This window comes from Vitis riparia, chromosome 15 (genome assembly GCF_004353265.1).
Source record: "Vitis riparia cultivar Riparia Gloire de Montpellier isolate 1030 chromosome 15, EGFV_Vit.rip_1.0, whole genome shotgun sequence".
Lineage (NCBI taxonomy): Eukaryota > Viridiplantae > Streptophyta > Magnoliopsida > Vitales > Vitaceae > Vitis > Vitis riparia.
Window position 1 is genome coordinate 20,845,256 of NC_048445.1, and position 22,370 is coordinate 20,867,625.

The window sequence follows — 22,370 nt, forward strand, 5'->3', positions numbered from 1 at the left end:
TTATTATTTAATTTTTCTTTAAATATTAAAATTGTTTAATAAAATTAACCTAAAATTTATTCTAAATATTTAAATGGACATATTTATCCTCATAAAGTACAATTAAGATAAAAGAGGTCAAGTAATAATGGATGTCGTGGAGATAATTAGGATAAATGAAGATAAAATGATAAAATGAAGACGTAGACTTAAAAATAAATTAATTATTTTTATCAATTACTAAAAGTTGTTTTTCACTTTAAGTCATATCATTAAGTTATTTTGGAAGACCTGCTGGCCTGTTGTTGGGGGGGAAGTGATGCAGGTCTTTGAGGAGCTCCACTCGCAGAATGTGATCTTTCGAAGCCATAATGCAACCTTCTTAGTGCTGATCCCGAAGAAAGAGGGGGCTAGTGATGTGTAGGATTATAAACCAATCAGTCTAGTGGGGAGTCTTTATAAAATTATTGCTAAAGTTCTAGCAAATAGATTGAAAGGAGTAATGGGAAAATTGGTTTCGAATAGTCAGAATGCTTTTGTAGAAGGGAGGTAGATTTTGGACGCTATTTTGGTGGCTAATGAGGTGATAGACTCAAGGAAGAGAAGTGTTGGGACAGGCTTAGTGTGCAAATTGGACATTGAGAAGGCTTATGACCACGTAAACTAGAGGTTCCTCATGTCAGTCTTGGAGAAGATGGGTTTTGGTCCAAAATGGAGTAAATGGATTTTTTGTTGCATATCGACTGTGAGAATGGCAGTGTTAGTGAATGGTACTCCCACAGATTTCTTCTCAACGTTTAGGGGCCTAAGGCAAGGTGATCCACTCTCACCTTACTTGTTTGTGCTAATCATGGAAGCGCTCAGTAGTTTAATTTCAAGAGTTGAAGAGAATGGTTTTATTAGGGGCTTCAAGGCATCGGGAAGACGGGGAGAAGGGGTGTCAGTCTCCCACCTATTGTTTGCTGATGATACTCTCCTTTTTTGTGAGGATGATAGGGATCAGCTGATTTTTTGGAAGTGGGTTGTTATCTGCTTTGAAGTAGTTTCAGGTCTAAAAATTAATTTGCAGAAAAGCGAAATTATTCCAATTGGGGGAGTGGAAGAGGTGGATAGAGCTGCTGTAGTTTTCGGGTGTAAAGTGGGGAATCTCCCTACGAATTATCTAGGCCTACCTCTTAGAGCATCCCACAAGTCGTGTAGAGTTTGGGATGGGGTAGAAGAAAGATTCAAGAGAAAGTTGGCTATGTGGAAAAAACAATATCTCTCTAAGGGAGGTCGTCTTACCCTCATAAAGAGCACACTCTCAAATCTCCCTATCTACTTCATGTCTCTTTTTGTTATCCCAAGGAAAGTGAGACTCAGATTGGAAAAAATTTAAAGGGAGTTCTTGTGGGGAGATATGGAGGAAAGAAGGAAGATCCATTTGGTGAGATGGGAGGTTATTTGTAAAGATAAGAGGCATGGAGGGTTGGGGTTAAGGTACTTGAAGGATTTCAATCATGCTTTGCTCGGAAAATGGCTATGGAGATTTCCTATAGAAAGGGAGAGTTTTTGGAGAAGAGTCATTGTTGGTAAATTTGGGGAGGTACAAGGTGGGTGGACCACTAGAGAGGTGAGAGAGTCTTATGGGACGGGCCTTTGGAAAGACATTAGGAAGGGTTGGGAGGAATTCTTTCTCAGAACTAGGATTCATATTGGAAATGGGAGACGAACCAGATTTTGGTGGGACATGTGGATAGGAGATTCTAAGCTAAAGGATCTCTTCCCTTTGCTGTTTAGAATTGTAGCTAATAATTCTGCAATAGTGGTTGATCTGTGGGGAAGACAAGAAGGTGGAGGTGGGGGTTGGGAGGTGCACTTTAGAAGACCCTTTCAAGATTGGGAGTTAGAGGAGGTGAACCGCTTTTTGGGCTACATTTCTGCAGTAAGGGTGCAAGAAGGGGAGGATTTTCTGGTTTGGAAAATTGAGAGAAAAGGAACGTTTAAAGTAAATTCTTATTATAGGTCTTTGAAGGAAGACAATAGCCCTTTATTTCCAAAAAAGGAGGTTTGGGGTTCGTATGCCCCTTTAAGAACTCGTTTTTTTGCTTGGGAAGCAGTTTGGGGTAAAATTTCCATTATAGATATGCTAATGAGGAGGGGTTGGTCTATGGCTAATAGATGCAACCTGTGCAAAGAAAATGAGGAAACGGCAAACCACATCCTAATTCATTGTGGTAAGACAAGGGGTCTTTGGAACTTATTGTTTTCTTCGTTTGGGGTGGTGTGGGTGCTTCCGGATTCGGTGAGAAATTTGCTTCTTGAGTGGAAAATGAAAGGCATGGGGAAGAAAAGGAGTGTAGTTTGGAAAATGGCGCCTATTTGTCTGTTTTGGTGTATTTGGGAAGAGCGAAATCGAAAAACCTTCCTAGAGGAAGAGATGACAAATACGAGATTGAGGAAACTTTTTCTTCGGTCCCTACTTGAATGGTCTCAACAATTTGTGGAATTGGACTTGGACTATCTCTCTTTTCGGATTTTGTTGGGTGATAGGGTTGTTATTTAGCTAATCCTTATTAGACTTTATTTTTCTCTTGTTGCCTTGTTTTAGGCCTTCTTTGTATACAACCTGTGTACTTAGGGAGCGCTCCCTGTTTTCTGGCATTTTTTTTAATCTAATGGTTCTCTTTGTCTATAAAAAAAAAAAAAAAAAAGTTATTTTACTAAATATAATTTAATTAACGACTTAAATTAAGTTATTAAGTCACTTTTAAGTTATTAAGTTAGTTTATTAAACGTCCACTTAATTAGAAACTTTTTATATTTTTAAATTATTTAATTTTATATATAAGATGAAAATTAATACAATGAGTAGGTGTATAAAAATAATTTATTAATCTCCCGTTTACAAACATAAAATATTATTATTTCTACCCAAACATTGCTGAATGAGTCAAAATTCTTCTGCTATTTGTCATAGTCGTTAGGCATTTGTTTTTTTTCTTTTGTAGAAGGTGGTATGTTGTTGGCTAGTTAGTAGGAAGTCACTTAGTGCAGTTAGTGGAGTCTAGTTACTTCTGAAACTTTTGTGCAACCAACCATTCCATATTTTGGTGGTCACTATGATATTTTCCATTAATAATTTTTTTAAGAGAAAAAAAAAAATTCTTTTATGATATTTTCCTTACATTTACTATTTTCTTTGGGTTGATTTTTTTTTTCTTAACATCCCAAGATAAAAAAAATAAATAAATGTTTTTATGGTATCTAGAAATAATAATAAAATAGTTTTTTTACAAACCCACCTCGATGGATTTGGGAAAAGTATAAACGGGTTATAGGCAAGTTCAAGAAATTTTTTTCTTAAAACCCAATATCAAGTTTGGATTTGAAAATTTTACTTTTTATAGAATAAAATAAAAAATAATTTCATTTATTTATTTTTTTTCACTTTTTTGCATGTATAAAAAGAATCTCATAAATATAAACATAAAATTTATAATATTTGTGTATTTTTTAAAATATACTTATTTTTAATATAATTAATTTTAATATAATTTTTTTTAGAAATATAAATAAAATAAACCTTCCCTACCACATTTAAGGTTCTTTGGAATGAAAAAAAATAATTAATCTAAATAATTAAGATTGGATAGGATGAAAGTGAGCTCTTTCATTATAATCCTTAGGTTAATGTAAAAAAAAAAAGTTTAATTAAAAATGATAATGAAACGAGTTTTTTTTTAGATATCCATCCAATCCCCTTGTTATATATAGTTAAATTAAAAATCATTTAATTCATTTTTTTCATTCTTCCCCTTTTCCAACAAATATAAGTTAAAAAATCACTTCTCAAAAAAAGAAAAAAATTATTCATAAATAATTTTATTTTTAATATAATTAAAATTTTAAATAAAAATAAAAAAATAAAAAAAATAAAACAGGCAGCCAAGGTATGAAGAAATCTTATACTTTTTTTTATCTCATATTTATTTATAAATAATTTTATTTTTAATATAATTAAAATTTTAAAACAAAAATTGAAAAATAAAACTGTAGAGGCACCTAATTGCTGTCCCGGTAACAATTATATAAAAAAATATTTAATTTAATTTAATTAAAATTATGGTTATTATTTCACATTTAATAATATTTTAATAATAATATTCTATTCAAATTTAATAATATTTTATTAATAATTGATGATGGGAGAAAATAATATTAAAAAAATGATATTGTTTTGTGATGATTTTAAAAAGTGTTTTTAATTTTTTTTAAATGTTATAAAGGTTTATTTTATAAAATTATTGTTAAAATATTTTTTTAATGATATTAATAATTTATTTAACAATGATTTTCAGTAATATTTTTAGTATTTTTAATATTTGATAAAAGTTTCTATTTTTTAAATGTTTAAAAAGTACAATGATTTTCAGTAATATTTTTAGTATTTTTAATATTTGATAAAAGTTTCTATTTTTTAAATGTTTAAAAAGTAAAAAGTGCTTTTAGCTGGGAAATATTTTTAGTGTTTTTAATATCTAAAATAATTATTTTTGATTAGATTTTTTCAATTTAAAAAAAATAAAAAACGTTGTATAAAATTATTATCACTTCTCATTTTGTGTAAAAAACAGTTTTATTGGTTTGAAAATTTGGGATAAAATGAAATAAAAACTTTAAATTTAAAAATTCAGGAAAGAGAAAAAGAAAAAAATAGAAAACTGAGTGAAGAAGTAAAACAGAAGGGACAAAATCTGATGAAGACAGGCTGAATGGCATAGGGTGGCCCCTCTGAAACCCTCTGGGCAAGAGGGCAAGCGAGTAGGTGTAAGACCCACATTTATACCGCCCTTTTCAACGCCATTTCTTCAATCCCAAGCCCACGCTACACACAACAATGAAGACCAAGAGGAAAACCGAAGCCCAAACGACGCCGTTTCATGGCCCCAACCTTCACCCTCACCCACACCCAGAGCACAATGACGATGGCGGAGCCCAGCACGAAGAAGACGAAACGACGCCGTATCAGGAGGCTCAGCAAGATGAGGAGGTGGAGGAGGAGGAGGAGGAGGAAGAAGAAGAAGTGGAGGAGGGGAGGGGGAGGGGGAGGGGGAGGGGAAGGGGAAGGGGAAGGGGAAGGGGAAGGGGGGGAGCAGTCTGAGCGGCCGAAGCTGGACGATGGGTTCTACGAAATCGAGGCCATTAGGAGGAGGAGGGTTCGCAAGGGTCAGCTTCAGTACCTCATCAAATGGCGGGGTTGGCCTGAGAACGCCAACACTTGGGAGCCCTTGGAGAATCTTCAGGCCTGTTCGGATGTCATTGATGCTTTTGAAGATAGGTACTTGCTTTATTTATTTTCATCCTTTTGGTTTTTTTTTCTTTTCCTAGTTTTCAGGGTTTGTTTGGCTGCTGAGAAAATTGCTTGCATTTTGCTTTTGTGTCACTGTGGAGGAGTATGAAGCTTGGTTACTAGTTTAAACATAAATTGGAGGGTCGGAGTGTGGGTTGATTCAATTGATTTCGTGTGTGTGTGTATGTGTGTGTGTTTTTTTTGCCTTGGTTTTGTTTTGTTTTGTTTTGTATTTTTTTTTTTTAATTGTAAAGGGTATGAAGCTTGAATACTGTTGTACAATCTGCTGTCCTTTTCTGATTTCATTGATGCTTTTGAAAATAGGTACTTTGCCATTACTTTTTGTTTCTTTTCTGGGATATTTTTTCCCCTGGGGGGTGTTTGGTTGTTTGGTCGCTTAAAAAATTTGCTTGAGCTTTGCAGTCACTGTACAGGTGTATAATGGTTTAATGCTGTTTTAAAAATAAAAATGTAGGGTTAGACTACAAATAGATTCAATTGATTTGTAGTGTGTTTCCTGGCTTGGGTTTTATTTTGCTGACTGTCTAAAGGATGAAGCTTGAACCGAATTTCAGAGTTTGCATTCCGGTTCTTATGTTGTTGATGCTTATGAATGTGTTGCTTGCTTTTTTATTTTCTTATTTTCTGGGTTTTGGAGGGTTTGTTTGGTTGCTGAGAAAATTGCTTGCATTTTGGATTTTTGTGACTGCAAAGGAGTATAAAATTGAACACTCTTTGAAGATGGGTACATGCTTTTCATGCTTTCTTTTCTGTGTTCTGGTGGGTTTGTTTGGTTGCTGAGATAAAGCTTGTGTACCACTTCAAAAACCAGATGGGGGTTAGAGTGTGGGTAGATTGATTTGATTTCTAGTATGTTGTTCATGCTTGGTTCTCTCTCTCCCCTCCTTTTTTTTTCTTTAACCGTGAAATTTGAATGCTATTTTAGAATCTGCAGTCTATGCAGAAGTTGTTGATACTTTTGAAGATGGGGCTTGCATGTTATTTTAGTTTTTTTTTGTTTTGTTTTTCTGAGCTTTGGATCATTTGTTTGGTTGCAGAGAAAATTGCTTGCCTAGAAAATTGCTTGCCTTTTGAATCTGTGTGACTATATAGAATTCGAAGCTTGAATACCCCTTTGAAAATGAAATGGGGGTTAGTGTGGATCTTTGAGAGGATTGCTTGCCTTTCCCATTTGTCTGATTGTAGAGAATATGAAGCTTGATTGCTATTATGGATTTTTTCAACTCTGTTGAGTGTGTGAAGCTTGAATTCCATTTTAAAAATCAACTGGAGGTTCTAGTTTGTACTGATTAAATGGTCAAGTTTGTTCCTTTGTTTTTTTTTTTTTTTGTCTTTTTTTTTTTTTGTGTAATTGTTTTGAGCATGAAGCTTGAATGCTATCTAAGAGCAATAGGGTTAGTTTATGGATTGATTGAATTGGTTTATAGTCTTCCTCTTTTTTTTTTTTTTTTTTCTCCCTGTGGTGTTTGGTTGCAGAAAAAATTGATTGCCATTTGAATCTGTGTGACTATATGGAATATGAAGCTCTAATACTCTTTTGAAAATGAAATGGGGATTAGTGTGGATCTATGAGAGGATTACTTGCCTTTTCCATTTGTCTGATTGTAGAGAATATGAAGCTTGATTACTATTATGAATTTTTCCAACTCTGTTGAGTGTGAAGTGTGAATACTATTTTAAAAATCAACTAGAGGTTCAAGTTTGGACTGATTAAATGGTCAAGTCTGTTAATTTTTTTTTTCCTTTTTTTTTTGTGTAATTGTTTTGACCATGAAGCTTGAATGCTGTTTTAAGAGCCGGAGGGTTAGTTTATGGATTGATTGAGTTGGTTTAGTCTTCCTTTTTTTTTTTTCTCTTTCCTGTGGTGTATTTTTTTTGAGGTGTTTGGTTGCTGAGAAAATTACCAACATTTTTCCATTTGTGCAACTGATAGAGAGTAAACTTGATATATTTCCACTTTTTATGTTGCTTTGTTTTCTTGGCAACCAAATGGAGGGTTGGAGTTTGGATAGAACTGATTAGAAGTATTCTTCTTCTCTTCATTCTTTTTTTGCTTGACTTTTGAAGGCTGAGATCTAAGAGAAATAGGTCTTCTCGGAAGCGCAAGCGCAAGTCTGGAGGTAGTGCTCAAACCCTTCCCAAGAAGAAACAGCAGCGTTCTGGTGCTAGTAATGTAAGGGGTGTGCATTTTCGTATCAATGATGAGCATCTTCTATCTACGCATGTCAACACTTTGGGTCATGCTGATATTGAGGGGGTTAATGGGGCTGTCAACAATGTGGAAATGACCAAGGAAAGCAATGAAAATGGGTCTGGAGATGTTTCCCTTCAAATTCCACAGAGGGAGGAGGACAACGATTCAGATCCGAAGCTTATAGAGCTTAGAGGGTCCAATGAAGGCAATGCCAATAAATTCAAAATACAATTCCAAGAGGTCAAGGCTTTGGAAGGTGATTGCCCCATGAATGGGCATTCCAAGGTTGAACGTGTTGAAATGGATCAAAGCAGTCGCCGCACAGGAGCTAGACGGAGAAAATCTGGTTCTGTGAAAAGGTTCACGAAAGATCTTGCCCCGTGTGAACCAAATGACATACAGAATACAGCAACAAGAATTCAAATTGGTTCATGTGGTAGAGTTGAAAGCCCTGAATTTCCAGGGAATGATTCGGGCCTCAATAACAAATTTGATGGTGCCATAAATATGTCTGCTATCACTGAGATCATCAAGCCTATAAGCTATTCTGCCTCCATATCAAATGATGCCCAGGATGTGTCAGTCACCTTTATGGCCATGAGGTTTGTGATCTAACTACAACTACTAAGCTTTTGTGCTTCCATTAATCACTCTATGCATATAGTATTTTTTCCCTAAAGCTCATCTTTGTCTCTTTGAGGGAAGAGGATAAGTTGATCACAAGCTATTTAGGGCAAAAGTGGTAAGTGCTTAATACGAGGAGGAAACTGTGGATAGTGGGAGATGTATTTATAAAATTCCTTTCTTAGTATTTTTATTTATTAAGGACAAAGCATGTAGGTTTTGATTAACATGGTAAGTATTACTTGTGACTTTCTAATGTTGCCATAATGGGAAGTGGGAGATTTATTTATAAATTTCCTTAGGTTGTACTTTTACTTACTCTTTTGATTAGTATGGTAAGTGTTAAATGTGATTTTCTTGGGTTCCATTTTGTTGTTTTTGTATTTGTAGGATATTATAGATTATGCTTTTAGTAGCTTTAGGTTTGTTTAGGTTTTTTAGCCCTATAAGTGCGTGCTATGCATGATTTAGGAGCTTGGTTGTTTGGAAAATATCTTTTTTAAGAGTAAGCTATTGTTTTTAGCTATTTTGTATGGTTTATTTTCAGTGTTTCACCTTAATTAGTAGATTCTAAGCTTGGTGGTTTGTTATTAATTTGTAGATGCTTAATGATTGCTTGATTATTTTTTGCCATATTGGTAATCGTGATTCAAGCTTTCCTTTTCCAGCACCATTTGCCTACTCATTCTGTTTAGTGTGCTGTTTAAGGTTGACGATAGGATAAGGAAGCTAGAAAGGGAGAATACTTTGGAGATCTTGTAGGGGAGTTTCTTCCATCTTTAGCTGTAACTCTCTACATTTTTGGTCAGTTTTCCTATTTTGTGAGGAGTAATTCATCCTTCTTTATGCATCCTTTTACAATTCAATGAGAGTTGTTTGTTTTCAATAAAAGGAAAAATACACTATGATAAGATTGCAAATGTGTTCTATAATCTGAAAATGAAGAGTGTTTTTCCTTTTCTTTCTTTCCTTTTTTTTTTTTCTAAGGTTAAGAGGACCCCAGCTCTTGAGAGAAGACACTTTCAGTCCTTTAATTGGTTTGAGGGATTTGTGTTTGCGTGGGCCTTTGCTTTTGCATATTTGGGTTTTCTTTGTTAAACGACTCTTCCTTTTTTCTACCCTTTTCTCTCTTTTTATTTTCCCTGGTAATTGTTTGTTTTTGAAAAGAAGAATTAGAACAGGGAAGAACAACTCAAGTAAAAGTGTTTACCCATTATGCTGCAATCTCTTCTGTCTATGCATTTTAAAAATTATAAACAATTTCTTTGACTTTGTTCCCCACCCCCCAATTCTCCTATTATGCACCTCTCAGAAATGCTCACCAGCATGGGATTTTCCTTTACTCGATCCTCATGTTCCTCACAAATTTGCTATGGCACATGAAAATATCATAGCACAGATGTCTTGGTTAATCAAGCAGAGGACTAAAGGTAGCATGTGGCTCCACTACTAGGAGTTTTAAAGAGTTACTATGAAGGTGAGTGTTTTGAAGCCCATAAATAAGACTAATTGATGTACACAAATGAATGAATGAATGAAGAATTATTGTGTGTCTATATATATATATATATATATCACTGATTTCACATCAGCATCTCCCTTTTCACATTGAAGTCTCAGCAGAAAATTCTCTGTAGAAAATCTAATCACTTCTATGATTCAACTTTAGAAGGAGAGAAGAATATGATTTTGAAGTTGATTGTCCTGAAGCTCTTTCAAAATGTTCTTAATGTAGAGCCTGAGATGAAGAACCAAACATTATAGAATATTTCAGTCTCTCAGGGTATGAATTTCTGTCTGAAAGGTTCTGCCAAAGGCTGATATGAAATTCAATATATTCGAAATATAGAACCTTGTATTTATAGGCTCCTTCACATGAGATCATGAATGACATATGGCAACTCTTCATTTGGGCTTGTAACAATAATATGCCATTGTCCCAACTCTCAGTAACAACCTTAATACATGTTAGTGCTTTGAAAATTGAATTTCAAGCTGTTTTAATGCATTGCATGCAGCCTAGGCACATAGCAATCCACTTGGCATATTGGAACATTTAAACTTGTGCAAAAATAGTTAAATGTGCTCAGCCTGATCGCATTCCTTTTGCTCAGTGGCTGGCAAGGTAATATCCAGTGCAAATGCACCTAGCCTTGGCGTAATAATGCACTAGGTGGATCTCTTGGTGCCTTCCTGCTACACTATGTTTTTGACCTATCTTGTAACATGGATATCTTGGTCGTTTCTCAACCTATTTGTGATTCTTTTCTTTGTGTTTTGCTCATCAAATCCACTATGTCTTCGCACACTTTTGAGCTTCAAAATTCCGCATAAGGTAGCAGAATTAGCTTGAACTTCAATGTCTTGGCGCACTTTTGAGCTTTCAAAATCCCACATAAGTCCACTATGTCTACGGTTTTCCTTTGTCTTATGAAGTGGGCCTTAATCTCCTTGCTAGAGGAGAGGGGATCTTTTTGGTTGGTGGTGGATGGTACCAGGTGGAGCTTGTTTGAGGTTTTTGCTTCTTGTTGTATATAGTGAAGAGATGTAATCTTGTATTTTTTCGTTTCTCAGAAAGATCCCTCATCCTACTTTGTATTCCTTTTCCTTTTATCTAATTTCTGCCTTCATTAAAAGAAAGGGTCTTAGTTTGCTTATTGGTATTTCTTTTCTTTGATGGAAAGAAGGTGAGGTTTTGGAAAGACAAGTGGTGTGGAACCACCCCTTTGTGCGAGGCTTTCCCTTGTTTATTTGCTCTAGCAACTTCTAAAGAGGCTTGGGTAAATGAAGTTTGGACAGCTACGGGGGAAAGGGGAGGAAGTTGGAGTCCTTGTTTCACTAGACCTTTCAATGATTGGGAGATGGAAGAGGTGGAAAGGTTGTTTTGTTGCTTGGATGGGAAGAAGGGTAATGTGGGTGAGGAGGATAGGGTGAGGTGGATGGAATCGAAGGATGACGAGTTTTCAGTAAAGTCTTTGTATAGGGCCTTGCAGCCGGTTTCTCTTGTTTCTTTCCACTCGAAGATTATATGGAACTCTTGTGTGCAGCCCAAATTAAGTTTCTTTGCTTGTGAGGCTTCGTAGGGAAGAGTTCTAACCTTAGACAGTTTGCAAAAGAGGGGTTGGGCTTTGGCTAATAGATGCTTTTTGTGCCAAATGTTTGAGGAGTCGATTGATCACCTCCTTCTTCATTGTGAAAAAACAAGGAAAGTGTGGATGTTGCTCATTTCTTTATTTGGAGTGTCTTGGGTGTTTTTTTTTTTGGTAAAGGAAACCCTTTTAGGGTGGAGGGGCTCTTTTGTGGGTAAAAAGAGGAAGGCAGTGTGGCAAGTGAGACCGTTATGCTTGTTTTGGGTCATTTGGAAGGCAAGGAATAAAATTGCTTTTGAAGATTGTGTGTTGTCCATCCAAAGGCTGAAAGCTTCTTTTGTGTATTTACTTTGGTTGGAGACCAAATTGTGGATAAAAGGTGGTCCTTCGACCTTAATAGATTTTATAGATTGGGTGGGTTCACGATGAGGGAGAAAGTTTTTTGTTTTTCCTTGTTGTTTGGGGGCATTTGTAAGGGGGTGAGTGTCTCTATTCTGTACTTTTGTGGGTCGCTTTTAGCGCCTCTTCGTAATACAATTCTTTTGCTTATTGTTCAAAAAAAAATTTCTTTTCTTTGATGGTTCTTATGGAATATTTTTACAATTTTCCTTCCTCTCCTCTCTCTCTTTCTCTCTCTCTCTCTCTTTCACTCACTCTCTCACTCTTCCTTTGTTTGCATAATCAAGCTTCTAATCGTTCCCTGCCCATGGATGTTTCAGTATTGTGATGAACCTCATAACCATCTCTCTCATTACCTATGAGTGCCAGCCTCACATCCTGTGTACATGTGCATGAATCACATCCATGAACAGAGAAAACTGCATTTCAATATGTGAAATCAGTTGTAAAGGAATTTGATAGAAATATGGTATACATTATAACACTCATAGGTGAATCACATCTGTGGACAGAGGAAGCCACATTTCAATATGTGAAATCAGTTGTCAAGGAAATTGTTAGAAATGTGGTATATATTATAACACAAACTGTGGTTTTGCACTGAGGTGATATGTTGTAAACTAAGAGACAGGAGAGGTTTCTCTTTCCAGTTTCCTAGTCCTCTTATTTGGTAATATTTTAATTGAGATAAATATCCTGGCTCAAGATCTAAAGGTGGCTAGAGTTCTGTTGGTTATTTAAGCTTTTGGATGTCTTCAGTTGCCAATACAGGGTGCATATTGAATTGATTTTGGGCCTGTTTGAGAGCGATTCTGGCTAAAGCTCTTTTAGTGTGTAGTGCTTTCGTTGGTAGAGCTTCCATTAGAAACACTTTTAAGAAGAAGCACTTGTTGCTTGTATATAAACACAAAAGTGCTTGTATATAAACACAAAAGTGCTTTGATAATGTTTATGATAGTATATTGTGTAACAAGAAAGTGATTTGGGCTCTTTATGACTGATCTTTATTGTATGGTAAGTTGTCGAACAATATCACAATGAATAAGCATTTTAGATCTTGAGTTGATGAACATGAATTGGTTTATCAATTTACATTTTTGTTTCTTGAAGCTTCATTTATTTTTATACCATTCTTACATTGTCTGTCTAATTATAGGTCTGATGGAAAAGAGGTGATGGTGGATAACAAATTTCTCAAGGCTAACAATCCACTTCTGGTAACCTTGTTGCCCATTTTTATTGCTTTGTTCCTCTTCAGTGCTAAAGTCGGTGATGTTATCTTTTCTTGCATGGCAGTTAATCAACTTTTACGAACAACATCTCCGTTACAGTCCTACAACTTGACTGGAAAATATGTAGTTATGGACAGCATGAGCATATGTAGCTGGAGCCACGTCATCTTTGCTTTTCTCCTTATGCTGTGTTGGAATTTTGTAGTTGCAAGTGATAGTGCAGGACAACCAGTTCAAACTTTCTTGGGTGGGTGGTAAATATTGCAAGGCTGAGTCGAATAGCAGGAGGCCATGTCTTTCTTTTTCTTCTTGTTTGTGGGTGTTGGTGATTAGTATGAATAGCTACTTAGCGATGAGAAAGTCTTGTTCACAACTTTAACTTCTGGTACGTGTTTGACCTTTTGTCCCTAATGACAAGACTCTCTTTTAAGCTTCTTTGCTCCTTGGTTTTACGTGGCACTAGACCTCATTGTGCTTTTTCTGGATATACCGTTATATATACCTGGTAAAGAAATCAAATTACACTCTACACTCATTCATGGTTAACCCCTTGTAACGATATCTCATAGAGGGAGTTATTAATAGGCTTTCAGTAGGCCTATAGAAGCAATCTTCTAAAATTTCTTTGAATTCATTTTGTTTACATTTTATAGTAGTTTGTGAAGATGTCTCAATTTCTTCCAAATTCCTCCTTAATTCTCCATTCTCGCCAATTTTCAAGCTACGTTATTATACCATTCCTTTTCAGCCTGGAAAATCTGTGCCAGACACAGAGTTGCATTAACTGGCAACTGGGTATGATTCAATATTTTCCTTTCATAAGTTAAGTTGAATTAAACTTTGAGGAAGCCCTGCTTTCTGGCAGTGACTTGATCATATTGTATTCTTGTCGATAAAACCTATCTAACATTTAGGATGAAGATATTTGCTTTGCCAAATTCTTATACTTGTTTTGAAGCATGCCTTGGTTTTAAGTTCATCATGAATTGGCATCCTATCTTTCTACATTCCATTCTTGGGCAACCCCTGTGCCCTGTTCCAGAACAATGTACATATTGGATGCTGTCTCCATCCATCCAATCTTGAGTTTATCTCTTATTGTTGTTATTCTTATTTAATCGACCTTCTTGAAATCATCGAGAACAAATGAATGTCACTCTGCATGCTGTTCTAGTTATTGAATCTTCAACAAAAACAAACCTTTTCTACCATCTCATCCACCTTGGAAGATAGCTCAAGGTAGGCATCACATTGATGTAGTTTATTAATTTGTAGCATATTTTAGTATAGAGTAGGGGAGAGTTGGTCTCCAAGCTGATCTCCATCATGCATAAACAAAAGAAAAATAGAGGAGACAAATTTGCTTGAGGACAATGGCATGGATCAACTAATCATATAGACCCAAGGGAAAGCATCAGATTGATTGCTTCAAAGTCCGTGCTATCTGCAACTAACAGTCCCTTAATAACACCCTTTTCAGTCTAATCTTTTTCTGATTGTCTAGCTCCCAAGTCTTGTACAGAGCTTGAGTCATGAGAAACAGAGGGCCATCTTCTCTGGTTCCATCTATAATGGTGGGTGCCCTTGGGCTGCTTATATGTGGCCCTACACTCCTGTCTCTTCTGGGAAGTTTAGTGCTTCTCTTTCAGGGAGGGGGTACAGACTCAAACGGCAGGTTCACCTTCTCTTTTGTGATGGTGCTTCTCACACTACTGTTGTTAGTACTGATACAGTGGCTTACTGTGGTGTTTCCGGGTCGTCCTCATTCCATGTATTCTTCTTCTGCAGTCCAGCAAACCAGTAGCTCTGGATATGATGGTGGTGGGTTTGGTCTTGGAACTTTGCTTATGGTTGTGCTGTTCTTGATTCTGTATAATCTGGTGTGAGGTCCTGTCATCTTTGATAGAAGGCTTCTATGTACATTTTAAAAGAAAAAGGAATAGGTTTCATGGATTGTTTACCTTTTGGAGAATATACAAGTTGCAAAATCCATAGATTATGTATTTGATTTCAAATTTGTAGAATTCTAATTTTATGCGAAGGAAAACGTTAGATATAGTTGTTTAATCTTCTCCAATAGATTTGTATATGTATCAAATAAAAGGCTATATAAAATGACATAAGTGCCCTCTTCTTAGCCACCTTTGGTAATGGAAGGAAAGGGAAAGGAAAGTGGAGGGTTGAGGTTAGGTTTTTGGGTGAGTACGGTGTGAAGTAGATGAAAGAGGATATTGTCATCTTTTCACATTAAATTTTATTAGAAAAAGGGAAAATAGACATGGTTTTAGGAGTTTTCTATCAAAGAAACCTTTTTTTTTTTTTTTAAATTATTAATCTAAGCTTGTGTTAAAAATATTTGTCAAGGTAGTGAGACTCTACAACATCAAGTTACATTTTTTTTAGATAAAAATCAAATAATTTGAAAATATATAATTTTTTTTTTACTAATTTTAATTATATTTGATTTTTTATAATATTTTTCATACTATAATTAAAATTTAAAAAATTACTTAATATATATATATATATATATATATATATATATATATATATATATATATATATATATATTTAAAATTTTTTAACCAAACATAAACTAAAAATATACCAAGGTATCAAAGTGATATGAAAGTTTCATCAATCTCAAATAATAAGCAAATAAATAAATGACAATTATGTTATTTATTTATTGTTCTTTTATTTTAGTATTAAATGTTGAAAATAAAAGTACTACTTAATGAATCAACAATCTTCTTTTGGGTTCCAAAAAAGTATTAAGGGAAAAAAAAAATACCAAGGAAAATGGTTTTCTCATTTTTGGTTTTGTAACGAAAAATACAAAAAAAAAAAAAAAAAAAATTATAATTAGTTAGAAATTTATGTATTTTAAAATGATTTAATCTTTAAATTATAGAGGAATATAAGTGAAATGATTTTGAAGGAGCATATAAAAATAATTTATTGATTTTTTTTTATTTTTCATTATTATTATTATTTTTCCTTTCACTTTTCTCTTTATTTTTTTCCCCTCACATTTTCTCTTGAATTTTTCGAGAACCAAAGATAGCCCAATAAATGTTTTAAATTTTTATTATTTTTAATAATAAAATAGTCCAATCTAAAGAGAAATTTTTTTGATATATATATTTTTTTAATTTTGAAAAATGATTGATTTCAATAAACTATAAATGCTATATAGTTTTACTACATATAGAATTATAATAACATTTAATTATTTTTTTCATATTTGAATTTTGAAATTGAAGATGCAAAAGTATGATATTTTTGTTGTTATAATCTTGTTTAATGCTTGCAATTAAATATATTTTTGTAATTATAACAAATATCCTAATATTAAATAAGTGTAATTGAATTACTGAAAATTGTAAAATATTATTTTAGATAGTATAAAATTTATATTATAATTATATTTTTATTTCAAAAAAATATATCATTTAAGCCTATCATTGTTTACTTTAATTACTATATTATTCATAAATAAATTTTATTTTTGAAATATTAGCTACCACAAGAGTTTTAATAAAAATGTTTAATTTCATTAATCTTCTATTTATAAGATAAAATATTAACTTTTTATTTTTACATATATTTATATCATATAGATTAAGTACATTGGTTTATACAATTATGAATTCCTAAAATTAAATCATATACTATAAAAAATCTAGACAGTTGATTTCATTAATTGAAGTCCAAAACATATAATAAAATCCAAAATAGTTTGAAGTTATCCCTTCCTTGCTCTTGTTTTTAGAAATTAGGGATATGTATAGAAATGTTTTTGAAAACTGTTCTCAAAAAATAGGTTTTAAGAACAATTTTAAACAATAATTATATGATGTTTTAAGATCCTTACTGTTAGAGTTGGTTCTGATTAGTTGGTTAGATGTTGACATGTCAAGATTAGTTTAGAAAGTTTTCAGTTGGAGAACAAATCTTGGCCCATCTGTTAATATTTTGTTTTGACAATTATTTTCATTGAGAGAAGGATACATGAATGTTTTGGGGTTTTATTCTAATAAGAGAGGCTTTTGTATTCTAAACCAAAAAAAAATAAAAAATCAGAGATAGAAGAAATAGAAGAGTAAACTTGTTCAGGTTTTTGGGTTTCCAAAATAGAGTTTTTTCTTATACTTTTTTGTATTTTGTAATCTTGAAAGCATCTGATGAGAGTGTCTCAGCTTGAGATGCTGCTCTTGTGGATGTAGGTTGTTAAACCGAACCACGTAAACTTGTGTACCGGGTTTCTTTTCTGGTTTCTATTCAAGTTACATTTCTGCATTATAGTTCTTGATTTGATATTGCAGTATTGTTCTTGTTGGTTTTTTTGTGTGGTTTGTTCCTGATCACTACAATTGGTGCGGTGAGCGTGGATCGAGTTCTTGGGAACTTATCAATGGCTGTTACCAAATTTGAAGTTGATAAGTTCACGGGAAAGAACGATTTCAATTTGTGGAGAATTAAGATGAAAGCTCTACTTGTTCATCAAGGTTTGACAACGACAATTTCAAGAGAAGTGTTAGCAGCCATGATCGACACTTCAAAGGCTACAAGCATTCAACAAAAGGCACATAGTGCAATTCTCTTATGCCTCGGTAATGAAGTCTTAAGAGAGGTTTCTGAGGAGACTACTACAGTCAAAGTCTGGGAAAGATTAGAGGCTTTGTATTTAAAAAGATCTCTGGCAAACAGGCTATACTTGAAGAAGAGGTCATATTCTCTGCACATAGATGAAACAAAGGAGCTGAGGAAGCACATTGATGAATTTAATAAGGTAATTCTTGATCTAGAGAATATAGACATTAAGGTAGAAGAGGAGGATCAAGCTATTCTTCTATTGAGTTATTTACCCAAAGTGTATGAGCATTTTATTGAAACTCAACTCTATGGAAAACAAACCTTGACAATGTCAAAAGTTAAGGTATCTTTGAATTCAAAAGAAATGTATATGAAATAAGAAAATAAAGAAGTTGTCAATGACGAAGGTTTGATTGCATGAGGAAGAACAGAGAAAAGGGATTCAAGAAACAATAGAGGAAAGTCTCGCTTGAAGTCTAAAGTTGGGTGAAAATGTTTCTATTGTCTTAAGGAGGGGCATTACAAGAAAGAGTGTCCTGAAAGGAAAAAGAAGAAGGCTGAAAAGTTGAACCAAAAGGATTCGGGTGATGCAACTGTTGCTTCGGACGACTATGACTCAACTGATATTTTGGTGGTTTCGAGCAGTGATTTTGGGGGAGAATGGGTCCTAGATTCGAGCTGTTCATTCCATATGACCCCTAGAAGCTGCTTTCAGGAATTTCAACAAACTGAAGGTGTCATGGTGCTTCTTAGAAATAATAAATCATGAAAAGTGTTAGAGATCGATTCCATCAGATTTAAAATGTTCGATGGATCAGAAAGATTGCTAAAAGATGTGAGGTATGTTCTTGAACTAAAGAGGAATTTATTGTCCATTGGAATGTTGGATAGTATTAGCTGCTCGGTTAAAATTGGTCAAGGTTCTATGAAGATATCTAAGGGGGCTTTAACTCTTATGAAAGGAGAACTGAAAAATGGATTTCACACTTTAATTGGAACATCAATTACTAGTTTGGTAGCCACTGTAGTAAATAAAGAGAATGAAAGAGCAAAGTTATGGCGCCTAAGGTTAGGACATGTCAGTGAAAGGGGTCTAAATAAGTTAAGCAAGCAAGGCTTACCCAGGAATGACAAGTTAGGGATCTTGGAGTTTTGTGAGAATTGCATATTTGGTAAAAGTAATAGAGTCAAGTTTGGAAACACAATTCATAAAACTAAAGGCATTCTAGACTATATTCACTTGGATCTATGGGGTCCATCAAGAATTAAGACTTTAGGTGGAACAAACTATTTCATCTCGATTATTGACGACTTTTCTCGGAAGGTTTGGGTTTATGTTTTAAAAACAAAGGACCAAACTCTACAAGCCTTTAAGAATTGGAAGACATTGATTGAAAATGATACCAATGGAAAAGTAAAAAAGTTGCGGACTGATAATGGGTGAGAGTTTTGCTCAGATCAATTCATTAAATATTGTCAAGGGCATGGTATTGCAAGACGTTTGACAGTTAGAGGCACACCACAATAGAATGGCCTTGCGGAGAGACTAGATAGAACGCTGCTGGAACGTGAGATGTATACTTTTTTTTATACTGGTTTGGGAAGACAATTATGGGGAGAAGCTTTGAAAACAACCTGCTACCTTGTAAACCGATGTCCATCAGCTGCAGTGCGGTTTAAAACCCCACTGGAAGCTTGGTCAGGACACCCTGCTGACTATGGAAACCTGAGGATCTTTGGTTGTTCAGCATATGCTCATATAAAGCAAGACAAGCTTCAAACTAGAGCATTAAAATGTATTTTTCTAGGGTACTCGGATAGTATTAAGGGGTACAAATTATGGTGTATTGAACCAGGAAACGAGAAGTGTGTTATTAGTCGTGATGTGGTGTTTAATGAAGTTAACATGCCACTCTCAAAGGCTCCCAAGAGTGATCATACTCATGTTAATGAGGAATAAGATTTTATTGGGCTTGAGTTGGAGCATGGTGTTACTCAAAATCATGCTCAAACACAAGAAGAAATTTTAGAAGCTGATCTAGGTTCGAGAAAAGATCAAACTGATCAAGTGGGAACTCAAGCTAATATTGATGGCTACTAACTTATAAGAGATAGATAAATAAGGGTTACTAGACCTCCACAAAGGTTCAAGTATGCTGATATAAAGGCTTATGCTTTGTTTGCTGCAAGTGAAGTAGAAGACCAGGAGCCTCTTAGTTAGAAAGAGGCAATAAAGTCAAGGGACAACAAGCATTGGATCAAGACAATGCATGAAGAAATGAAGTCTCTTGAGAAAAATCAGATATGGATTTTGGTAAAGAAACCAGAAAACCAGAAACTTGTTGGTTGTAAATGGATTTTCAAAAGGAAGAAGGGAATTCTAGGTAAAGAAACTCTAAGTTATAAGGCAAGGTTGGTAGCTAAGGGGTTTACACAACAGCTGGGTGTTGATTATAATGAGATTTTTTTCCCTATGGTAAAGCACACCTCTATTAGAACTATTTTGCCAATAGTTGCTAAGGAAGACCTTGAATTTGAACATATGGATGTCAAAACTGCCTTTCTACAGGGAGATCTAGAAGAGACCATCTACATGAAGCAACCTGAGGGCTTTGTACAAGGAAGTGAGAATCAAGTATGCCTTCTAAAGAAATCTTTTTATGGTCTAAAACAATCACTTAGACAATGGTATAGACGATTTGATGAATTCATTTAGAGAATTGGCTTTAAAAGAAGCGAGTATGACTCCTGTGTTTACTAGAAAAGAGTCAATGATGCTGGTTTTGTTTATCTTTTGCCATATGTTGATGACATGTTGATAGCTATTAAGGATAAGCAGGAAATTAGCAAGCTCAAAAAAAAGTCTTAGAGGTGAATTTGACATGAAGGACATGGGGGCAACCATCAAAATTTTGGGAATTGAGATAATTAGAGATAGAGGAAAAAGAAAATTGTTTCTATCTCAACAAAAATACCTTGAGAAGGTGAAGTTTGGTAGAGTACTTGTAAATCTGTGAGTGCTCCTCTAGCACAACATTTCAAATTGTGAGTTACACAAGCTCCAAATCATGAGGAAAAAAATCTTTATATGAAGGAGATTTTTTATGCTAATGTGATGGATTGCATTATGTATGCAATGGTTTGCACAAGGTCGGATATAGCCTATTTTGTTAGTGCTGTTCGTCGTTTTATGGCTAATCTAGGGAAGACACATTGGCATGCTCTTAAGTGGATCTTAAGGTACTTAAGGGGTTCTCTAAGTATAGGATTGTCTTATCAATGTGGAGCTGAAATGAGAGACGTTATTACAGGATTTGTTTACTCAGATTATGCAGGGAGCATTGACACAAGGAATTCTTTATTTGGTTATATTTTTACTATCTTTGGAGGCTTGGTCAGCTGGAAAGCAAGTTTGCAAAAGGTAGTTGCTTTGTCTACAATAGAGGCTGAGTTTATAGCAGCTATTGAAGCAGTGAAGGAGGCTTTATGGTTGTAGGGTTTTGTGTCAGAATTGGGATACAAGCAGGAAACTGTGACTGTGTTTTGTGACAATCAAAGTGCTATTTACCTTGTGAGGAATCCGATGTTTCATGAACGTTCGAAGCACATTGATGTTAAACTTCATTTTATAAGAGAAGTGATCTCAAGTGGAGCTGTCAAGTTTGATAAGATAGCTACAGAAGAAAATCCTACTGATGCATTGACAAAGAGCTTGCCTGTTGCCAAATTTGAGCTTTGCTTGAATTTGGTAAGCATCTCTAGAAGCTGAGTTACTATGATGAAGCAAATCTCTGAGTGCTTTTGACTAAGCAGAACCAAGGTGGAGAAATGTTAGAGTTGGTTTTGACTCGTTGGTTAGATGTTGACATGTCAAGATTAGTTGAAGAACAAATCTTGGCCTCTTTGTTCATATTCTGTTTTGACAATTATTTTCAGTTGGAGGGATTGAGAGAAGGATACATGTATGTTTTGGGGTTTTCTTCTATTCAAAAAGGCTTTTGCATTCTAAAAAAAATAAAAAATAAAATTGAGAGATAGAAGAGATAAAAGAGAGAAAACTTGTTAAGGTTTTTGGGTTTCCAAAACAGAGTTTTTCTTATACTTGAGATGCTACTTATGTGGATGTAGGTTGTAATACCGGACCACGTAAACTTGTGTGTTGAGTTTCTTTTATGGTTTCTGTTCAAGTTACGTTTCTGCATTGTAGTTCTTGATTCAATATTGCAACATTGTTCTTGTTGGTTTTTTTGTGTGTTTTGTTCCTAATCACTACACTTACAATACTAGATGTGCAGATCCTTGGGACGTGGAAAGTAAGGCCACCTTTGAAAAGAGGCGACATTTGAGATGTTGAAGTTATTTTCATTTTTTTATTTATTTTAAAAACAGAAAAAAAGTGTTTTAAACCACACCCAAACAATCCATTTCTTATTTGAAATATTGTTATGTAATAAAAAATAAAAGCTTTGCCTTAGGGCATACCACTATCTTCACCATCACCTCTACCATCACCATCCATAACCTAAGATTCTTACCTATATAAGTGAACATTTTGGTAAAATTTTGCTTGTGTTGGAATTTATATAGGTGAATGAAAATTACAAATATTTTTTTTCTTTGAAAGACATTTGTTTCTTATAGACACAACTTGTTTTAAATGACGTGTCTTGTATTTCAAAGACACAACACTTCTAAAGGATCCGTTTGGTGTTTGAAAAAAAATATGGGTATTGCTTTGAATAATCAAAAGTCCAATAGGGAACACTCAAAGGGGGTGAATAGGTGATTTTTAAAAATAAATAAATCAATATTTATGAATTATAATAATTTTTTTCTTATCTCAAGATATTATAGAGATATCTTCGATATTCAAAAAGGATTTCACCCAATAAAAATATGAT

At 34.3% G+C, this 22,370-nt stretch overlaps 1 protein-coding gene across 1 annotated transcript; it reads left to right on the plus strand.

The window, feature by feature from the left end:
- The first annotated feature begins 4,946 nt into the window (after positions 1–4,946).
- Positions 4,947–13,320, plus strand: LOC117932076 (chromo domain-containing protein LHP1). Its single transcript, XM_034853112.1, has 5 exons — positions 4,947–4,998; positions 5,083–5,299; positions 7,400–8,128; positions 12,795–12,855; positions 12,935–13,320. The coding sequence occupies exons 1-5, from the start codon at positions 4,947–4,949 to the stop codon at positions 12,980–12,982; spliced, it is 1,107 nt and encodes a 368-aa protein (XP_034709003.1). The 3' UTR covers positions 12,983–13,320.
- Positions 13,321–22,370: the final 9,050 nt, after the last annotated feature.